The sequence below is a fragment of the Chanodichthys erythropterus genome, chromosome 12 (assembly GCF_024489055.1).
Source record: "Chanodichthys erythropterus isolate Z2021 chromosome 12, ASM2448905v1, whole genome shotgun sequence".
Lineage (NCBI taxonomy): Eukaryota > Metazoa > Chordata > Actinopteri > Cypriniformes > Xenocyprididae > Chanodichthys > Chanodichthys erythropterus.
This window is the reverse complement of record NC_090232.1, coordinates 8,154,527-8,176,541: the sequence shown is the minus strand read 5'-3', so window position 1 is coordinate 8,176,541 and position 22,015 is coordinate 8,154,527. Positions and strand designations below refer to the sequence as shown.

Sequence of the window (22,015 nt, the reverse complement as noted above, 5' to 3'; positions counted from 1 at the left end):
ATAAAAAATAAAATACAGTTTAAATATTATATATATATATAATGCTCCACTGCTCCACTTCAACGAAAGAAAGAGGTAACGTTATAACCACCATGAGAGCAACGCAGGTTTACCTTCAGTTTCGTTTTTTAATAATTCTTTTTGACTTGTTTAGTTACATGGTTGTATATGCTTATGGGTCTCGTTAATAAAAAGGGTCGCGCTAAAAAAAAAGTTTAAAAACCGGTACCAACCGCAGCGCGATAGGTTACGATCAGATCGATGGCTACAGCGCTTCGGATTTCAGGTTAGTATTTTTGTTTTGCCTCAATACTTTAATACAATGAAAATATATATGATACTATATTATTAATATAATAAACTAACCTGACATATTGTTAACATGGTTACTTGTGTAGTTGTGGAATTTTCCCAGTCAGACGTCACTCGTTGGTCGGTGTTTGTTGGGGCGGTGTGAACATGACATTTTTTTTCTCATAGAATTCTAAATCCAACGGCAAACTTATTCGTTGGCGTTTGTTGGTGTTTGTTGGCCGTCGTCGGGGCGGTGTGAATTGGCCTTATGGAAGATCTGGTATTTCCAGTGCAACATTATAATATTGGTTGTAGTTTTATACTGGTGTTTCTTAATGTTGAACTATGCAAGCACCTTATCTAGGCCTGTAATCAATGTTGGTGTATTTGTACTGCATAGTGATATAATTTAGCTGAAGATAATTATATCTGAAAACATTCTAACGTGAATGCTATTATTATTACTAGTATTTATTGATATTTTGAATTAGCTTTTATTTTTATATTTTCAGTTGTTTTCTTTGTATATTTAGTTTAAGTTTTAGTAATTTTATTGTGGGCATTTTATAATTTGTATTAGTTTTATTTCTATATCTTTATTTTAGTAATTTTAGTACTTCAACTTATGCCATGGCAACATTTCAAATTTTATTTTACGTTTTTTTTCCCTTTACGTTTCCACCTGATATTTATATTATTTTTATATTTTACATTTTCAAGAAACGATTGAAGATGCATCTCTTTCGTCAACACTTACCCCATTAACTAACACTTTCTATATCTAAAATTACAAAAAAAAAAAAGATATGTGAACTGTGCTGGAACAACTGGGACTAGTCACACCATTTGCATATTGTTGCCCTTTTGTTGGCTCTATTGCTTCTGTTGTTCTCCTCATTTGTAAGTTGCTTTGGATAAAAGAGTCTGCTAAATGATTAAATGTAAATTAAAGGATGGATGTTCCATTTTGGGCAAAGTATCCCTTAAACTAAACTAAAATAAGACCAAAGTTGCCATTGAAAGACATATTTTGCTGTCTTTGATTCGCTCCTTCAATGGTTCCTCCTTCCTTTTTTGATAATGATAATGTGGTATTACCCTTGGGGCTTTTCCGTGTCTAATCCACTATCTCCACTTTAGTTGAGAGCGTGACTTGCAGTGTTTTTCATTAGTTTTCATTTGTGCCCGACATGATTAACATAACCTCAGAGACTCGATGATGTGTGCTGCATTTTAATGATCTGACCATGGCTTTTAATAAGGCCTGGGCTTAAAATCAAATCATACGCCGCTCATCCATATACACACCCGCCCCTTTACGCACAGTGACAGACTGTTGGGCGCGTGAAGGGTTTGTCAGATCGTATTAGGGGATTCCTCGTTATCCTGGTACCAAAACTGTGTTTCACAGTTGGACTAATAATTATTCTGCTTGAGCTGGATCATAGCTTAGAAAATATATGTTGATATTTTCAGCTTTTTTTTGTCAATTTTCTCTCCTACAGTGTGAAATGTTCATGCTCCATCATTCTGCCTCATTTACACACAATTCACTCAGTCAAAGTGGAGGAAATATTGACCAGTATAATTTTCTTCGCTGACGTAGCGTAGAGCTAGTCTAGTCATTTGCTCAATCGTGTACAATAATGTTTAGTGTAGTGACCAGATAAGCAGTTGATGTGCATTTTCCAGCTGATTCCACACAGGCTAATATATACAACAGAATTTCCTAGCAACCATATAGCAACAGACTAACAACCATTCCCAACACCTCAGCAGCTTCAGCAACACCTTAGTAACCACTCAGAACGTCTTAGCAACCTGGCTGGGTAACAGCCATTCAGGACACCTTTTCAGCTGCATTTCAGTATTCTTGCAACCACCCACATGCCTTAGCAACCATTCAGATCACATAGCACCAGACTAACAACCATTCCCAACACCTCAACAGCTTCATAGCAACCCCTTAGCAACCACTTGGAACATCTTAACAACCTGGCTGGGAAACAGCCATTCAGAACACCTTGCCAGCTGCATTTCAGCAATCTTGCAACCACCCACATCCCTTAGCAACCACTCAAATCACATAGCAACAGACTAACAACCATCCCGAACACATGCAGCTTCATAGCAACACCTTAGCAACCACTTGGAAAATCTTAGCAACCTGGCTGGGTAACAATAATTCAGAAACCCTTTTAGCAATCTTGCAACCACCCACATGCCCTAGCAACCACTCAGATCACATAGCAACAGACTAACAACTGTTCTGAACACCTCAGCAGCTTCATAGCAACACCTTAGCAACCACTGAGAACATCTTTGCAACCTGGCCTGGTAACAACCATTCTTCATGGACTAACAACAACTCTGATTGCATTAGCTGTTGCTTAACAACACCCGGGCAACCAAACCAAAAAATATCCTAGCAACTACATTACAAAAGACTCATAATCACCCATAACACCTTTGCAACTGCATAGCACCACCTGGCAACTACTCAGTCTGTTGCTATGTAGTTGCTTGGGTGTTTTGAGTGGTTGCCAGGTGTTGCTATGCAGTTGCAAAGGTGTACTGAGTGGTTGCTAAGGTGTTGCCATGTGTGTTGTTGAGGTGTTCGGAATGGTTATTAGACTGTTGCTATGTAGTTGCTTGGGTGTTCTAACTACCATTCCGAACACCTCAGCAACCTTAGCAACCCCTAGAACAATTTATCGACAGCATGGTAACACCAGGCATCAAAACAACATCCTAGCAACCACATAGCAACAGACTAACAACCATTCAGAATACCTCAGCAACCACATAGCAACACCTTAGCAACTGCCTTGAACACTTTAGTAATTGTACAGCGACACCTGGCAACAACTCACAACAGTTTAACACCCCCATAGCTGATTAATAACTGCTCTTGGACACTTTAGCAACCATCCATAACATCCTAGCAACTGCATAGCAATGGGCTGACAACCACTCAGAACATCATAGCCAAACTTTTTACATTTCTTCTGAAAATCTTATTATTTATATGTATTTTATGGCATTGTTGCGATTTCAGGTTTGTTTTTCACAAACCTCCCACTTTCAGTAGTTTCCTCATTTCTGGCATCACCAATCACAAGATTGAACGTTTTTCTCTTCTTGTGAGCGAGCAGCAGTTGTCAGATCTTGTGCATCCCGTTAGATTTGAGCAATGGTGAAATAAAAGAGCCCCGCAGGAGAAAAGCTCTTTCAGCGGTGGATGAATGGATCATTGTTGTGCCGTCTCTGCGAGCTCAGCCGGTGCCGTATGCTGCCAGAGACCAAGTGCCTGCTGATCAGATCTTTAGAAAGGGCTCCAGTGAGGGCCAGTTTGTCCTTCCTCCACAGGGCTGCATTTGTGTGATAGAGCACTTTAAGAGGTGGCAGATATTTGGGTGAAATCTGAAAGCTAATGAATGCAGCTCTGTCAGCAACTCATGATGGACGTAACACTGCCTGTCCAATGCAAACGGCTTATTTGTTTTACATGTATACTCTTTATAATCTTTTCACAAGAATTTTACTTTGCATATTTCACTTCAATACTTAAGTATGCATTTTTTCTTTGTTGGACAGCACATAGGTAAAACTTTGTTTAATTTTTTTTTTTTTTTTTTTGTTTTGGCCTTTTTTGCTGTTTTTATTCTTAGGCTGTATATGAAATAGTCCACAATAATGTTTTCACCTTTTAAACCATTTGATGACTGTGAAAGACAGTAACAATTTAAACAATGTATATTATTTGTGAACTAATGTTCAACTTATTTTCAGCAGTGATCAAGCTTGCATGCACACAGACCCAGACATAAGATGTACCTTTAATCTCCCCAAGCTGATTGCTCACTAAAACATAGTCACATCATGTTTTCATGCCATTTCAAGTTTGATTTTGACATGGCATTAAGCGGTGGTATCTAAGTGACTGAGTTGTTTAAATTGGTCTTCCTGTTAATGCCAGAAGTGTCTTCATTTAGGCCGATTTGAGAATGCGCACAAAATCAAGAGGCGGGATTTATTGCACAAACCAATCATATCCCACCATAACCAATCACATCCAATCATAGAGTGATGGAGGCATTGCTTCCTCTCACATGGCTTTCCCCTATTCATTCTCAATTACCCCCCATCAAACCCAGTGCACACTTTAGGGTGTCTGTTTAAAGTCAGTGGGCTCCGGGGAGGCAAGCCTCCCACTGTAACTGTACCTGCGGGTGTCGTTGTTAGTTACTTTATAAAAACAAGTGACTTTTACATTTTTTTAATGTCACATTTTTGTATACCTGTGTTGTTTATTTTTTGTTTTATTTTTGCTTATTTTTTGTAATATCGATTATTTTCTCATCCAGTTTTTTTCTGAGGAGACACTGCCTTCCTTGCCTCCTCAGAGGAAACGCCCCGGGTGAAATTAAATTCTGTATGCAATACGCTTTGTGCTGCTAAGTGCTTTGATCTTTAAGCGTTTAACGTGACATGAAAGTTCATTCATTGATTATTTAAAGTGTAGTGAATATGATTTATTGATTGAATAATATTTATTTATTTTAGACAAGATTTGGCATGTGGTTGCTCTTGACCTTTGTATTTGTTGACCTCTTGACATCGGAGATCAGTCTGATGGACGTCAAATGCAGTGAACTATGAATCTCCTTCATTGTTTTGACTGTTTTTGAAATGATTCACACAATCCGGAATTAAATGTGATCAATTATAGTCTTTAACCATGAGTATTTCCATGAGCAAATCTGTGTGGATCTTCGTGCCCTTTCTACAAGTTCTCATCGTGAATCTGGATCCATTGTCAGTCTGTTGCTGTAGTCGGATCTTTCCTGCTCATGCTGACTGGAATTTCAATGAGAGTGTCTCACTCCCGCTGACTGGAATTCTGTCCTGCCAAGATTAATGGTTGGATTACATTTTATGTTCATTTAGAGCCTTATTTTGTTTCTTGGGGAAGACGTCATTTACATTTTCTGCGAGTTTCCATTGTGAATTATTCTTTGTTGGACAGGCAGCCCACATTACCTTTATTTTTTATTTTTTTGCTTTTGTTCTTAGACTGTATCTGAAATAATCCATAGTAATCTCACCTTTTAAACCATTTGATGACTTAAAGGGATTATGAAAATGATCCCCAAAATGAAAATTATCCCGTAATTTACTCACCCTCAAGCCATCCTAGGTGTCCTATCTTCTTTCAGACGAACACAATCAGAGTTATATTAAAAAATATCCTGCCTCTTCCAAGCTTTGTAATGGGAGTGAATGGTGCCATTTTTTTGAAGCCCCAAAAAGCGCATCCATCATATTATCAATCCATACCGCTCAATAAAGGCCCTCTGAAGCGAAGTGATGGGTTTTTGTTAGAAAAATATCCATAATTATAACTTTATAAACTGTTATCACTAGCTTCCAATATTTGGGCATTTTTATACTTTACAAAGTCCTCTTTGCATTGCATTATGGGTAATAATGTTGACATTAATTGTGTATCATTAGGCAGAATGCATTATGGTTAATATGAGCACTGTGTGGAATTAAATTGTTTACTGAAACACTACAAAATGGCCAAAATAGTGCATTGTGTAGTAAATAAGAATGATTTGGGAACCGTCCTTATTGTTGAGCCCTGAGAAGTAGTTCTAACTTGTGCTTCTTTCTAAAAATGTGTCTTCCAAACAATAGCGCAGCCAAATGCATCCAATTGTGTTGTACTATAAATACCGTATTTTATAGAGCCAGATCTGTTTTGGATGAAGGTCACCAGTAATGACCAGCTGTTGAAATGACGGGGAATTTCCTATGGATGAGAAACGACCATCTCTCGCTTAGTCTGATAACGTTTTAAGTTTTAATTGCATTGCAGCGGAAGAATGGCGAGGCTCTGAATGCAGCGCCGGACTGTGGGATAGAAACATCTGGATCCAATGAAAGCAACACGTGGAAGCCCAGAAAGGGAGGGATGCAGCTACTGTACCACATCCACTGGGGCCCGTTGAGTCTTGCTCTGAAAAGATGATACTTTTTTTTTGTAGTTTCCCATAGTGCCTTTGTTTTCATCTTTGCCCTCTGCTTGCTGATATGGTTAAACAGCGGACTGGAGCCAGTGCTGTATGCAGCGAGGGGTGTTTGCTAAGATGTTAATAACATACAATATTGCTCAGAATTGGTGTTAGTGATCTGCACCAAGGTTTTCTTTCTGATTTAGTGATTTTGTTGTTAACTTTACCGTCTTGAAGCATACTTTTGCTAACCACAGGCAAATGTCTCACGTTGCAGGCATGTCTGGATTTATTTATGGCTGGCTGCTGTTTCCCACATTTTACAATAGAGAGGAATTAGGACGCATCCGGACTGGTAGGGAGTGAGGTACAGCTGTCTGGGTCTAAATTAGGATTTATCACCTACAGTGGTACGTTATTTGATCAAAAATACAGTAATATTGTGAAATATAATTACAATAGAAAAGAACAGTTTTCTATGTGAATATATTGTAAAATGTAATTTATTCCTGTGATCAAAGCTGAATTTTCAGCATCATTACTCCAGACTTCAATGTCACATGATCCTTCAGAAATCATTCTAATATGATGATTTGCTGCTCAAGAAACATTTCTGATTATTATCATATTCTAATTATTTTGAAAAGAGTTGTGCTGCTTCATATTTTTTTCATTCTTTAATGAATAGAAAGTTCAAAAGAACAGCATTTATTAGAAATACATTTTTTTTTAATCAATTTAATGCATCCGTGCTGAATAAAAGTATTAATTTCTCTCAAAACAATGTGTAATCTTTAGCAAGTCTTAAAGGATAAAAAAATTTATACTGAATATTAGACTATAATGCTGTGATGCCTAAATTCACTTGTAGAAATTGATTTTAAATAAAAAATATTTTATTTTTTCAAAATAGTATAGTCATTTGTAAATATTATTCAATATACATGGAATGGAAATGTCATTTTAGAGATGCAGCAATGTATTACTTTATAAAGAAATATTACGAAGATCCTTTTGTCTTTTAGATTAACATCGTAATCATTCAGAAGATCATAAACGTATTATAAATCAAAAGTAATTTTGTTTCATATTGACTGAAAGCACTGAATATTTCCTGTGTGTTTGGCACAAAGGCGTTTGTGTTTAAAATCAGTGGATGTTTCAGCTCTTTATCCGCCCAAGTCCTTATCTGAGCTTATGTTTCAAAGCAAACACATCATGCCGGGCAGAGATCTCTCAGCTCGCATGACATCAGCTGTTTACACTGGGGGGTCAGATTCCCACCGACCCCTGCGTGACCTGGTCCGCTCGCCGTCCCACGTCGCAACGGCCTCCAGCTGCAGTTTGGAGAGCGTGCAGCTCCCGTGTTGTCCGTGCCAGCGGTCGGTGTTGGCAGCAGCCGGAGAGTGTTCGATTTGGCAGCTCTCCCGGTTCCCCCCGCGGCTTGAGGGCCCTTCTGCTCAAACAGCTGGTGCCCGGTGGGTTTGTAGACCACTGCACGGCTGCTTCAGGAAAAGGAAAACAAGATGCTCTTGTGAAGATCCTCAGCGAACCTCTTAGATGTTTCGTCTAGCATATTTGCTTGTGTTGCAACCTTTCACACTTAAATCTGTTTTTATTTTATGTGCCTTTTTTAACTTTTTTATTTTATGAATAGAAAAGAAATAGAATTTTGCAGCATTGTAAAAGTATTTTGATCAATTTAATACATCCTTGCTTAATAAAATAGTCTGTAGTGCAATATTTAGCAAATCTTAAAAAATATCTTTATTTTTTAATACTGAACATTAGGCTGTAATGGTGTCATGTCTAAATTCACTTATAGCAATTCAATCTAAATTCAATCTGTTTGTCATATCAGAAAATTTGGACTAAACCGCTCAATTCATATGGATTAGTTTTAAGATCTCTTTATGGACTTTTTGAAGCATCGAAGTGGTCGCATAGCTGTCCATGGAGGACAGAAAGCTCTCAGATTTCATAAAAAGATATCCATTTGTGTTCCAAAGATGAACGAAAGTCTTATGGGTTTGGAATGACATGAGGGTGAGTAATCAATGACAGAATTTTCATTTTTGGGGTGAACTAACCCTTTAATTGCAATTTGCGGTGTTGCTCATGTGCACTAATCTTGTTAATATGATCATTCTGACATGGTTTCCTCTATTTTTGACCCCTATGATCATCTGTTATCACACATGGAAACTTTATCATAGCATGCACTAAATATCACATCTAAACACCCTTTTATGTCGTCCTGAGAGACCATTATTCACGGGGAGTGGTTTGCCTGGCGTTACTGTAAACATGCACACAGCTCTGCTCTGCTTGAAGAAATGTGGAACGCAGATATATCGGCTCATTTATCTTCCGTAATGGAAATTCTCCATATATTAAATGAACGCCTGCTTCCCAAAATCACTGCACGCATTAACCTCAGCTCGCCCTCGTTGTGCCTTATTTAAAATGTGTGTTTCTGGATGTGAGCTGGCAGATGCTGGAGGTTTTGGTTGGCTGGACGTCGGGTGATGAAATCCAGAGAAGTATTAAAGAGCTGTGTGGAGGATAGTGGCGTGTTTGCTCAGGTTCAGTGAGGTTAACCTCTTCCTGCATCGCGTTCATTGTAGAAGAATCAGACCTACAGCAGTTCTGCACATCTGAAGTGCTTCACGTGTCCCGTGAAATTAAGGAAACATCTGTGCTTTTGAGTTTTAAATACAAAACGGTGCCGTTTTCAGTGCTTTTTAGTTCATTATAGTGATTCACCGAAATTAATCTTTTACAGAAACTCTGAAAGTGAAATTATAGATTTCATTTAGATGGAAACTTTGTTAAATTAATCAATGAATATTTTTTTTTAAATAATCAACTGAGTTGTATATAAACATTTAAATTGCACACTTTGCATTGATTGTAATTGTTTCTACTCCAATCCAGTGTTTGAATATAAACCTTTATACGTGGCTGTAATAACTTGTTTTCAGGACAGATTTATTCAAACACATTCAATAATGAAGTTTAATAAGTTAAAATATAATGAAGTTTTATTTTTCAAGCTAACTAAACTAACAATATACGGCCATTTAATGGCTTTTCTGAGGTAAGTTATGTGGCATTGTTTACAGTCCTTTGTTTCATATTTACATTTACATGTATGCATTTGGCAGACGCTTTTATCCAAAGCGACTTACATTGCATTATACTATACATTTGTATGCAATCCCTGGGATTGAACCCATGATCGAACCCATGGCATTGCTAGTGCCATGCTCTAACCACTGAGCTACAGGAAAGCTTATAAAATCATATAAAATAGCATATAAAAATTAAACAAGCTCAAAGCTTATTGCGATTTGTTGGATGGAAGTTGTGCTTCAAATAATGTTTGGTGAGGTTTTGTTCATGCATCAACTGAAAACAGCATAGAATAAAAGATCTGGGTTAAAAACAAGAGTGAACATATTGTCAACCCAGCACTAGCGTCTACACAGATGACATGCTTAAACGTTACAGTTCATCCAAATTGTGGCACAAAATTTACAATTCATCCCGGTCAATGGATTCAGCCTTCTTAAATGGTCTAGGCTGAAACCGAACATTCATTTTTGGCTAGGGTGGGGTATCATTTGAAATTTAGCAGTTCCAATTCCGATTCAGCTTATAGATTCCGATTCTTTTTGATTCCAAATTTTGATTCCAATATCGATATCATTCACATTTGTTCTATGTCTTATTACAAAACATTTTAGCTGTATACGATGAACAAAAATCAACAGGCTAAAGAACACTTACAATAAAAAAAATCCCATAGTAAAAAACAACTAGCCTAACTAAAATAAATTATTATAAATAATTATTAGTATTATTAAAGAGAAGTAAACACTCAGTAATTAAAAAAGAACAAAGAAACAAATTAGCAATCACACAAATAAATACAACTGAACAAAGATATGATTGAAATAAACTGTGTTTTAAGATTTTCAAGTATTCCGGTACAGAAACTGTAATCAAATGTAAAATAACACTGCACTTTATTAATAAAGTATACATTACAAGTATAGCTACAGTTGTTATTCAGTCAAAAACAGCTAGTGAATTTTCTTTGTCTTTTGTTTTTTGATTAACGTTATTATAGAGATGGCAGCAGGAATATTAGGCTGCTGTCACTTTAAAGGTCCCATTTTTCTTGTTTTTTTTTAAGCTTTGATTGTGTTTATAGTGTGCAGTATAACATGTGTTCATGTTTCGCGTGTAAAAAAACACAGTATTTTTCACATAATTTACTTATCTGTATACCGCTGTTTCCACTGTCATAAAAACGGGCTGATGACTTCCTTGTTCTATGAAGTCCCTCCTTCAGAAATACGTAACGAGTTCTGATTGTGCCAGCGGTTCCTGTGTTGTAATTCGACAGCAGCTTAGCGCTCCTTGCCCGGAAAGGTCCTCCTCTTACCATAATGTGTGCTGCACACAGTTTTACATGTGGACTATTGTGGTGTTGTGCCGAATGAACACAAAAGACAATAATTCCCGAGAGACTGAACTCTTTAATCTCAACAAGCAGCGACAGAAAATGTACAACTTTAGCACTCACTCAGAAGAGTACCTCATACGGAAAACAGCCATATACATAAACATAGTCCCCTCTTGTGGCCATTATGTGCACTGCAGTCCAACATTAACTATTGCAGTAAGGATACCACAATTATAATTTTCGGGAACCGAGTTAAACATAAATTGTAACCATTGATCTCTAAGTACAGCGTCCCTGGGAAGGCCAAACAAAGGTGATTGGACTGCGGGATGAAAATAACAGCGTTTCGACGACATGGCGACAAACACACTCTACAAACGCAACTCTTGCTCTTCTCCGTGGGAGCGCAACAAGACCACGCCCCCTTTTTTGTGTATTCCTGTGGGCGGAGGTTAGTCACAAAACTGTTTTAGTGACGTCATTAAAGAAGGAAGTAGAGGGATGTAGTCCAAACTGGCTGTTCGATGTAGGCGACTTCTGTTAAATAAAATATCTCGCTTGGCATTGAACTTTGAGCTTTAAAATTTTACAGATTTTATTTATACTCTAACAACAACATTACACACTAAAGTTTGAAACATGGGATCACGAGGAACGGGACCTTTAAGAGCTGCACGGATCCAATATACTGTTACATATGCGTTTTCTTTGTCAACTGTTTACGTTCACTCAACACATAACCGTCTGTGTTTTCATTGCATCACTATTATCAATCTAAACACATCCCTAGTTTTTCCCCTGTGAATCCTGTATGAAAATTCCCAATAGGATCCTTTAGGTTGCGAATGAAAGCACACATTTCAATAGAAATGCTGTGCACTGTTCTTTATTATTCTTTTTGACTGGAAATGGTGATGGCGGTCAGTGTGTGGGGTGTGTGTTGTGTGTGTTTTCATGCCAGACAGGACTGTAACGTCAGCTGTGCTGCACATGTCTGTGTTTGTGTCGACTGCCCTAGTTTTAACAGTGAGGTCATGGGTCACCTGCAGCAAGAGTCTTGTTAAAACTGTTGTGAAATCGCCAATGGCCAATTAGGAGAGTGTTTGTTTGCCAATGCTTGCTTGAATGACAAACTCTTGTTGTCTTTAGCATTTGCCGACACCGTTTACTGTAATTTATACATTTCGGTGAAGTCTTTCATCCCTAATGCAGCGTAAATAGAAACTGAGAAGGTTGATGTTGGTTGATGTTGAAGTCCGAATGAAATTGCGTTTGCAACCTATTTTACCAGTGTTAAACAAGATATTCATTTGGACTTTCCTTAAACACAATTCCACATTAAAATAAATGCTTTTTGCCCATTTACACAGGTGCCTGTACCAATTGCTGTATGTGGTTCATGTCTAACAAGCTTCAAGTGATATTCTTCTCTATTTTTACAGCAACGTGCTCCAGGGAAGGTGCTATTTGACCTGGTTTGTGCTCACATGAACCTCATCGAAGGCGATTACTTTGGTCTGGAGTTCCAGGACCAGCGTAAAATGACTGTGAGCAACACTCATTTTCAATTCTGATGTCAATGTGTGAAAGACTAGCTAACTTTATAAACAGTATTCAGGTGCTGGCGTTCTTTGTCCCTGTTAGAAATGTAGACACAGTGGCTCTGTTTCAAACCCTAGTGAGCTGCTTATCTAGATGGCATTTGTAGGCATCATAAACATGCTCCTGACTGGAGATCAAACAGTTTATACAGGGTACGATTTGTAGGGTGGCATGGGGGGGATTTCCTGCCTTCTGGTCTATGTATCCCTGCCCTGCCTCAGATTAAAAAAAAATATCTCCCTCGGGTGATGCTACTCCACAAATCACCAACAGAGCATATAAAATACCAAAAATAAGAATATTTTTTCAAACATCGCCAAGTAATATAGAACTGTCTCTTTACGACCACAACAAACGGTTTTCAGACGCGCATTCTGACTTCGCTTCATGAGCAAGTCAAATGGAAAAGATGCAGGTCACGACGAGGGAGCTTCAGTTGAACAACAGTGAATTGCGGTCAGATGAGATGTTGTCAAGCTATGTCGGTAAAACTCCAATCACCCGTTATACTGTGCTCGCGGTGTGCACTCAAGAATTGCTCGTGCAAATGCGCCGGCGCGCTGCAAATTACTTTATTATAGCTCAACAGTAATCGTGCATTCCTCCATATGTGCGCACTTTAGGGCTAAAACTTTGTATGTGTATGCATTTTGATCAAAAATAGATGGGAGCAATCTCGTTATTCTATTCAAAAAATCAATAACTACCGATTGATTTTGCATTCCTATCAGAAATTAAATATTATTAGTTTCATTTGTATATTGTGGTGCAAGTACCAAAGCTATCTAATCTAATAATTCAAATCTCAAGGTTAAATCCGAAGATTTATTGTAAAAATGTTTCTGTAACAGCTGCCAAAAATAGTATAGGCTATAGCTTCACTGTGGTTACATATTTATATTTATGATTATATATTTATATGTTTTATTGTTTGATTCATTTGACTCTTTTCTCAGGTGTGGTTGGATCTGCTGAAGCCGATTCTAAAGCAAATCAGACGTATGTATATCTGATATGAATAGTGAACATGACTACCAGACGACATGATCTGACAGCACGTCAACATGCATCATGTTTCTCTGTCTGCAGGACCCAAGAACACCATCCTGCGATTTGTTGTGAAGTTCTTCCCTCCTGACCACACACAGCTATTAGAAGAGCTGACCAGGTATGATATATATATAATATTAATATATATTTATTTGTTTTTAGTGAATTTTCAGAGTACAATTTCTCTTACCTTGACACACTTATAACAAAAAAAGATAATCATTCTCAGTTTGCATTTCAATAAATAAATATTCAGTACATAAATGTTGGAGACATTTATTCAGTTTGATTGTAATGTGGCCTCAATCACTCAGTATAGAAATATAATGCATCTCATGTTGAAAAGTGAATGGATTTTAAATCAAGAAACTGCTTTCAGGCACTGCCTGAATGTCCCTAACTGATGGCTTATTTATGGCCAAACTGCATTTTAATCTTCTGCGGCTGATTGTGTCGACACACTATTTGCCTGACAAGCGTAATGAATTTTACAACACGTTCATGCTGCCTTCACAGACAGAATGACTTGTGGCACATTTCCCTGTCGGCTTTAGAAAGTCAGGCATCAGTCAAGAGAACAATTTGTGCCGTGAGAGAAAATCTAAGGCAGAATAAGAACTGTGTTTGGGTCTCCCAGGTTTCCTGGAATCTCTATGGATCCTCAGAGCGACACGCTGTTCTGGCCGGACCCTCAGTAGCTGTTGGCAATAGAGAAAGTGTTTTTTTTATTTTCCTGAGATGGCTGCGTATTATATTTCCGCCAAACCTGAATCCTTCGTCCAAGGACATTTTGCCTTTTGTAAAACACTTCAAGCTGTAAAAATCTTTTTGATGGATTACGTAAACATAGCTGGTATCTTACAGGAACATTTTGGAGATCAGTTAATGCCAGTGGAAGAACTGGTGGTTGATTTGAAAACTGAAGATTGTGTTTTTAATTCTATTTGAAGTGTTCGATAGATTAAGGTGTTTTTGAAGAAGTGTTATTTGTATACTGTTATAAAACGGTTAGTTCCTGTCCTTGATTCTGGTTGGTCAATAGCTGTGTTTTATTCACGAACACCCTTAGCAACCACTCTTAGCAATGTAAACTGAATTGAAGCTTACTTTATTATGTAGAAGAGTATTGTGAGAAAGAGATCGATTGAGCGAGTTTATTACCTGCATTCAGATTTAGCGTTTTCATTCAGGTCAGTCCTATGTTCATAATAATAAAATCCTGTTTAAATGTCCGATGTACTATCTTGTCCTTTTAACAGTTAAGGGGTTTTCCTGTGACTGACGGCACTAGTCAAAGCATTTGTCAGTTGCGTTTGTTCCATGTTCACAACAATTCAGTCTTTTCAATATAAAAGTCTTCGCTACCATTATTGATACCATTATGACTAAAAGTTTGCTAAGAAGTATTTCCTACTAAAGCAAGACAGTATTTGACTCTGGTGAGTGTATCTATAGCAGACTGGTGGGAGTGGACTTGGACAGCAACATGCCCAGTGCATTATGGGTGTTGAAGTTTTCCTACCTATTTGGCAAAAGGAAAGACAACAGCCTTTTCTTTCCTCTAGTCAGGTAGCACCAATTTCATTCCCCTCCCCCCCCTACTTTCTACTGTATAGGCAGCCAAGTTTTAAAGCCCATTTTGCCAGTAGTGAAGTAAACCTTTAACAAAAACAACACTGTTTTGAAGGAAGAAGGGTTTATGGGTGGGCAGTATGACAGAAAAATTGTATTTCACGGTATAAGTAATTTTATGCCACAGACAGTCACAGTATATATATTGTCTTATAATTATTTTGGATGGAAACTCAATTAAAAATAGCTGGTATTGCACAACCATGTGCCTGTTTTTTTTTTTTTGTTTGTTTTTTTTTTGTTTTTTTTTTTTTGTTTTTTTGATAATCCAGTGAATTAAATACTTCACATATGACGACGCTTCATCTAATTTTGATTATTTTCTTTTTGTATCAAAAACTTGAAGGACACAAACCAACAGATTAGATTGTTCATAACAAATGTCTGGCATTATGTAGCTTGTATTAAAAACAAAAGATTTAAAACAACAAAACTGATATTATACATATATATATATTATACATACAGAATCTAAAGCACAAATTCTGATTTTATGCAGCTATGCAGCTACTGTTAAATGTGGTTAAAGTTACCATCGTTTCTTACTGTATTCATGGAGACATGAGAGCCGTCATTTTCATTTTTAAACACTTGCAGTCTGTATAAGTCATAAACACAACTTCATTCTTTATAAATCTCTCCAACAGTGTGTAATGTTAGCTTTAGCCATGGAGCACTATTAAACTTATTCAGAATCAAATGTAAACATCCAAATAAATACTATACTCACATGATCTGACGCATACATGCAGAATGCATGACGAACATCTTGTAAAGATCCATTTGAGGGTTATATTAGCTGTGTGAACTTTGTAAATGCCCTGTATTATAGTCGGGGGGCAGGGAGCATGAGATTTAAAGGGCCAGCAGCCCCTAAATCGGTGCATAGTTAATGATGCCCCAAAATAGGCAGTTAAAAAAAAAAAAAAAATCTATGGGGTATTTTGAGCTGAAACTTCACAGACACATTCAGGGGACACCTTAGACTTAGATATATATATATATAGATATATATAATATTAAGCCTTGGTGAGCAGACAACACTTCTTTTAAAAACATTACAAATCTTATCGATCCCAAACTTTGGAGCGGTAGTGTATATGTATATATGTATGTATATATGTATGTATATATGTATATATGTATGTATATATGTATGTATATAATATAATATAATATAATATAATATAATATAATATAATATAATATAATATATAATATACACATACATGCATGCATGCATACATACATACATACATACATACATACATACATACATACATACATACATACATACATACATACATACATACATACATACATACATACATACATACATACATACATACAGTACACAAACGCAAAAATATTTTTTGATCCGACTGGATCAGCAGAAAATATGGTTATCGTGGAGCTGTGAGTCCTGTTCGATCATATAGTCAACTGAATAATGATTCTTTTGTGGTTCAGTAAATGTGTTTGGCAGCAGCACAATAACAGATGGACATACTGAGAGAGAAATGCTGCCAAACTCAATTAGAACGTGTCTTTATAGTTCACTGCTGCACTTAGCGTCATGAGAAGATGACTGAAGTGAGGCTAACCTTCAAACACAAGGACTTGTTTTCTACCCTCTGATCTGTTTTCTGAAAATTCCAGAGAATATTGATTTTAAAAAGTTAAATTGAATTAAAATGTATGCTCTTACCTAAAATAGCTTGTTACCTTGCTGACATCAAACTTTATTGAAATCAATTACGTAATTGTTGCACACATTAAATTGATTGAAATTCAATCAATAAGCGTCTGTCGCTGTATCGAAACCTTTAAATTGATTTACTGTCTGTCATTTTGATTCAGTCTCTTTGCTAATTATGTCCTTATCTCTGTCGACAGGTATCTTTTCGCCTTGCAGATCAAGCATGACCTCGCTTGTGGACGTTTGACCTGTAACGAAAGCAGTGCCGCCCTGCTGGTGGCTCATATAGTGCAGTGTAAGACATACAAGACTTTTTAACAGCAATAAGGGTGTAAATGTTTACTCTGACAAAGATTCAATTTAATGTTGATTCTTTACAAAATACGATGCGTGGTTCAATTTGTGCATCTGCCTCTAGAATTAGAAAGCTAGATTTGTTCAAAAATAGGATAAGATATAATACATTGCATACTACTGTAGTAGGCCTAATTATAATCATTAACTAAATTCTGTAATAGATTCATTGGAGTTTCATTGTTAGGTCGATATGGTCGTCTTGCACTTTCATCGGATTCAGTTTGAGGATTTTGGCACAATTCATACAGTCAAACGCAATCAAAGACATTCACACAAATACATTAGGGAACTTAAAATAGGTCAATAATTGTGTTTAGGTCAATAGATGTATTGGCCACACAACATATTATCATCATATATACAACAAAGCAGCATGTTTTAGTGCATTAATCTTGTCATAGACTTCACATTGTCAAGCTAATGCTTCAGCAGAATTCCTGGTGGTTTATTTAAATGACGGTGCTGTCATTGGGTGGATGGATCAGATTATACTCTGTTGTCGCTCAAGCAAAACCATGTTCAGATCATGTCAAACAAGATTTGCTTCCACATCACCACATCATAGACTGTGTAGTTGCTATGGAAACCACTGTTGTGCATAATGAGGACCAGAGTAGTATCAGAATCAATGCTGACCAGTGACCAAAACCAAACAAACATTTAAACCATTTAATTAAAAAAACATAAATAAAACTCATATAATAGCAGTGAAATGTATTAGAATGTATTAGATCCAAAAATGAAGATAATTTCATATATTACTCACTCTCATGTTGTTCCACAGCCGTAGGACCTTTGTTCATCTTCAGAACACAAACTAAGACATTGTTGATGAAATCCGATGGCTCAATGAGAGCAAAGCCATTCAAACTCTCAAGGTCCATTAAGGTACTACAAAACATATTTGAAACGGTTCATGTGAGTTCTGTGGTTCTATCTTAATATTATAAAGCGACAAGAATACTAGAAAATAAAAAAGACTTTTCAACAATATCTATATGGGCCGATTTCAAAACACTGCTTCGGAGCTTTACAGTGAATCGGAGCACCAAAGTCATGTGATTTCAGCAGTTTAGCCATTTGATAGAAGATCCGAATCGCTGATTTGAAACAAAAGATTCATAAAGCTCAGAAGCTTCATGAAGCAGTGTTTTGAAATCAGCCCTGGGGTGCTTTTCCCGAAAGCATCGTTAGCCAGCTATTGTCGTTAGTCCCATTGAACTCTACTGGTAACGACAGAACTTGCGACCATAGTTCGCTTTGAGAAACGCACCCCTGATAGATTAAATGAAACGAAAATTTGTTATTTAGTTTTTTTGGCACACAAGTTTTCCTATTGCTTTATAATATTAAGATAGAATCACTGAAGTCACATGAACTCTTTCAAATATGTTTTTAGTACCTTTATGGACCTTGAGAGTTTGAATGGCATTTCTCTCAATAGAGGCCTGACTGAGCCATCAACAGTATCTTAATTTGTGTTCCAAAGATGAACAAAGGTATTACGGGTGTAGAACGGCATGAGGGTGAGTAATAAATTGTTATTTTCATTTTTGGGTGATCTAACCCTTTAAAAGAATTTCATATATTAAAATAAATCATTTTAAATTAATCTTAAATTTGAAATTAACCTTTTTTTGTTTTTGTTTTTACTGTGTTAAAACACTGTGTTCAATATAGACTGGCATTAACATTTTATATATTGTAAACAACATGTGTATATATTCTGTGTGTGTGTGTGTGTGTGTGTGTGTGTGTGTGTGTGTGTGTGTGTGTGTGTGTGTGTGTGTGTGTGTGTGTGTGTGTGTGTGTGTGTGTGTGTGTGTGTGTGTGTGTGTGTGTGTATACATACATACATGCATGCATACATACATACAGTGTTTATATAATGCACTCACAAACAAACATGTTTGTATGTGTGTCATATATATAAAAAAAAGAAAAGTTTATATTAAAATTCTCTGTTTCTATGGTTACAGCTGAGATTGGAGACTTTGATGAGGTTCAGTGTAAACAACATCTACTCAACAACAAGTACATTCCAGAGCAGGACACATTGATGGACAAGATCATTGAATACCATCGGAAACATGTGTAAGTGTGAAGTCTTGACTCAAAGTGAAGTCAAACCAGTTATTTGATTTTAAGTATGCTTGGATATTAATGCAGTATGGTCCATCTGAAAGCAAATTTAACATCAGCATTAAATGATGTGTGTGCTGTTTATTGCCACTTCTTATTTAGTAAAATTCCCTCTGTCTTTTCTGATTAAGCAGAATGTTCATGGAGTTGGTAATTGAGTACAATTTGTAGATTGCGTTGACATTTAAAGTTCAACCCGCTTTTAATGTAGGAGGTGCAGTATACTGTGTGATATTTATCAGAGAGCAGGTTTCATCAGCAATTATAAGATTATAAAAGATCTGTTGATTATGAAATGATGTACAGAGTGTTGAAGTCGTACTTATTAAGCTTATTTATCTATCAAACAAACTTGTAGAGATTCTTTGCACAAACATGTTTTGTGAAAAAAGGCTTAATTTTGTACAATTTAACCTTTCCAAAGCGGCCAAACTCCAGCTGAATCGGACTACCAGCTTTTGGAGATCGCACGAAGACTTGAGATGTACGGAGTGCGTCTTCATCCAGCAAAAGATCGAGAGGGTACAAAGCTCAGCCTCGCCGTGGCTCATTCTGGTGTGCTGGTTTTTCAAGTAAGTTTGCAGAGTTTTGTCTAAATAAAGAAGCATACTATTTAAAGTTTCACCCATTGTAGCTATATGAGTAATGAAGTTTATCCTGGAACAAAGATAGTAACTCATTTCTGCTTTTATTGAAGTTTTCCCATTGTCTTAAATTCTCCCTAAATGCACTTTTATATCTTTTTCATATGACTTCTAGGGACACACCAAAATAAATGCTTTCAACTGGTCTAAAGTCCGCAAATTGAGTTTTAAGAGGAAGCGTTTCCTCATAAAACTACGACCTGATTTAAATGTAAGTGCTCACTTTTTTGGTTATTTTATAGCCGTATCTGAATGTACTGGATTCACAAACAACTTTTGGTACTTGCATAAATCATTTTCTGTCCAACTGCCCTCTAATTTAGGTGTTTCAATCGAAAAAATAAGACAAAATGTCTCTGTTCTCTATAGCAGAGTAACTGTCAGGATACTCTAGAGTTCATGATGGGAAGCAGAGACTGCTGCAAGGTGTTTTGGAAGATTTGTGTGGAGTACCATGCCTTTTTCCGCCTGTTCGAAGAACCCAAACCCAAGCCCAAACCAGTTTTGTTCACCAGGGGTTCCTCCTTCAGGTTTAGGTAACAAATTGTGCAGATAAATTAACTTAAATTATGTAGTTCAGCACATCATGAGAAATTAACTTTACCATTAAGGTACATTTCAAATCTGTAACTTTTTTCCCTGTATTTATTTGCTAAATAATCAGAGTGCAAGAAGGTCTCGGTTCTTGGTTAATGTTTTGACATACACATTTTTTGCTTCTTTCTTTGTTTTTGAACCTGTGTCATGTTTTGTCTCATCAGTGGCCGCACACAAAGGCAGGTGATTGATTATGTAAAGGACTCAGAATTCAAAAAGGTTCCATTTGAAAGGTGAGATTTCTCTGTTGACCTTTGTCTAAATGTCACTACCTTTCTGCTGCAGTTATCTGTTTCCCAAGAACCTTTATTGAGATAAATCAAATTATGCATTCATTGCCTCATTTACACACCACTTAATGATTTTTTTTTTTTTTTATGACACCCACATGTGATTTATCTGTATTCTATTCAAGCCACTTTATTGTATCTCCATTTAGCATTTTCATCAGATTGACTGTCAGGCTAAAATATTTTTCTAAAAATATGTCATAGAGACTTGGTGGGGTGCTTCTTTTGACTAGTAACCAGTAAGCCACCCAGAACGACCTTTGGAAATCACTCAAAATACCCTAAAAACCACCTAGCAATGCCCTAGTAACCACCTACACAGTCACACACCCTAAAAATCACCCTAAACATCCTACAAACCACCTGGCAACACCCTAGTACCCACTTAGCAATGCCTTAGCAACCACCCACATCACCCTAAAAACATCGCGCAGCATCAAGGTTCTTAAGCACTAGATGTAAATATCTAGTTGCTATCTAACAGTTTCATTGTGGTCAATGCACAGTAGTCAAGGCCTTTTCATTATCGTACAGTAATCCAGTCAGCCAACATCCATGAATTAGCTGAGTGGAGATTGGGCCACAGTTTTGAACTTAGTGAGGAGATCTCCTTGGAAAAACTCCTTGCTAATTGTTTCCAATTTTCCATCCTCAGAAAACACAGTAAAATTCAGTCCAACAGTGGTCTTTCTCCATTTCCACCCAGGCTGTGTGCTGAGGGTCAAGGAGAGGTGAGTGTAATCTAGCTAAAGTGTAGGAATACATTAAAATACCCCATATTATGCAAGCTTAAAGTCAACTTCAAAATAGACCCCAATTACTTTCTTAAAACACGTTACTGGTCTTATTGTGAGCGATTCATCATTGCATTTTTGCGACCAAACTTGGGTCTGCTTTCATTCTGGTGTAGAATGTCCAAGTTAAATAGGTTGCATTTTCTTGTTTACTTTTTTTTTTTTAAATTTATGCCTCTTATCCTCTTCTTTGTCAAAACTTTGCCTTCTACATGTTGCAGAGGAATGCCAGTGCTTCCGGACAACAAGCGGATTCACCTATCGGGCACACCCAAGTGACTGTTGAAAACCCGGCTCTCCAGCGTTACACTGGAAGTCTAACCTCACAGACCAACGGATGCCGAAACGGGACCCACGATGAGGCAGATGCTCGATTAAAGCCGTCCCCATCCAAGACACAGGCCGAGCATCTGAGCACAG

General features: G+C 37.0%; 1 protein-coding gene across 2 annotated transcripts in view; it reads left to right on the top strand.

The window, feature by feature from the left end:
• The window catches only part of farp1 (FERM, RhoGEF (ARHGEF) and pleckstrin domain protein 1 (chondrocyte-derived)), a 93,919-nt gene that overhangs the window by 39,862 nt on the left and 32,042 nt on the right, over positions 1-22,015 (top strand). The window contains exons 3-13 of one of the 2 annotated variants that reach the window (XM_067403223.1): positions 12,231-12,335; positions 13,347-13,389; positions 13,480-13,558; positions 16,969-17,066; positions 19,108-19,222; positions 19,695-19,842; positions 20,030-20,125; positions 20,287-20,450; positions 20,676-20,744; positions 21,457-21,532; positions 21,817-22,015. In XM_067403223.1, coding sequence (XP_067259324.1) covers positions 12,231-12,335; positions 13,347-13,389; positions 13,480-13,558; positions 16,969-17,066; positions 19,108-19,222; positions 19,695-19,842; positions 20,030-20,125; positions 20,287-20,450; positions 20,676-20,744; positions 21,457-21,532; positions 21,817-22,015 — 1,192 coding nt within the window. Of the gene's footprint in view, positions 1-12,230; positions 12,336-13,346; positions 13,390-13,479; positions 13,559-16,968; positions 17,067-19,107; positions 19,223-19,694; positions 19,843-20,029; positions 20,126-20,283; positions 20,451-20,675; positions 20,745-21,456; positions 21,533-21,816 lie in introns of both variants that reach the window. The other variant, XM_067403222.1, reaches the window with a different exon arrangement.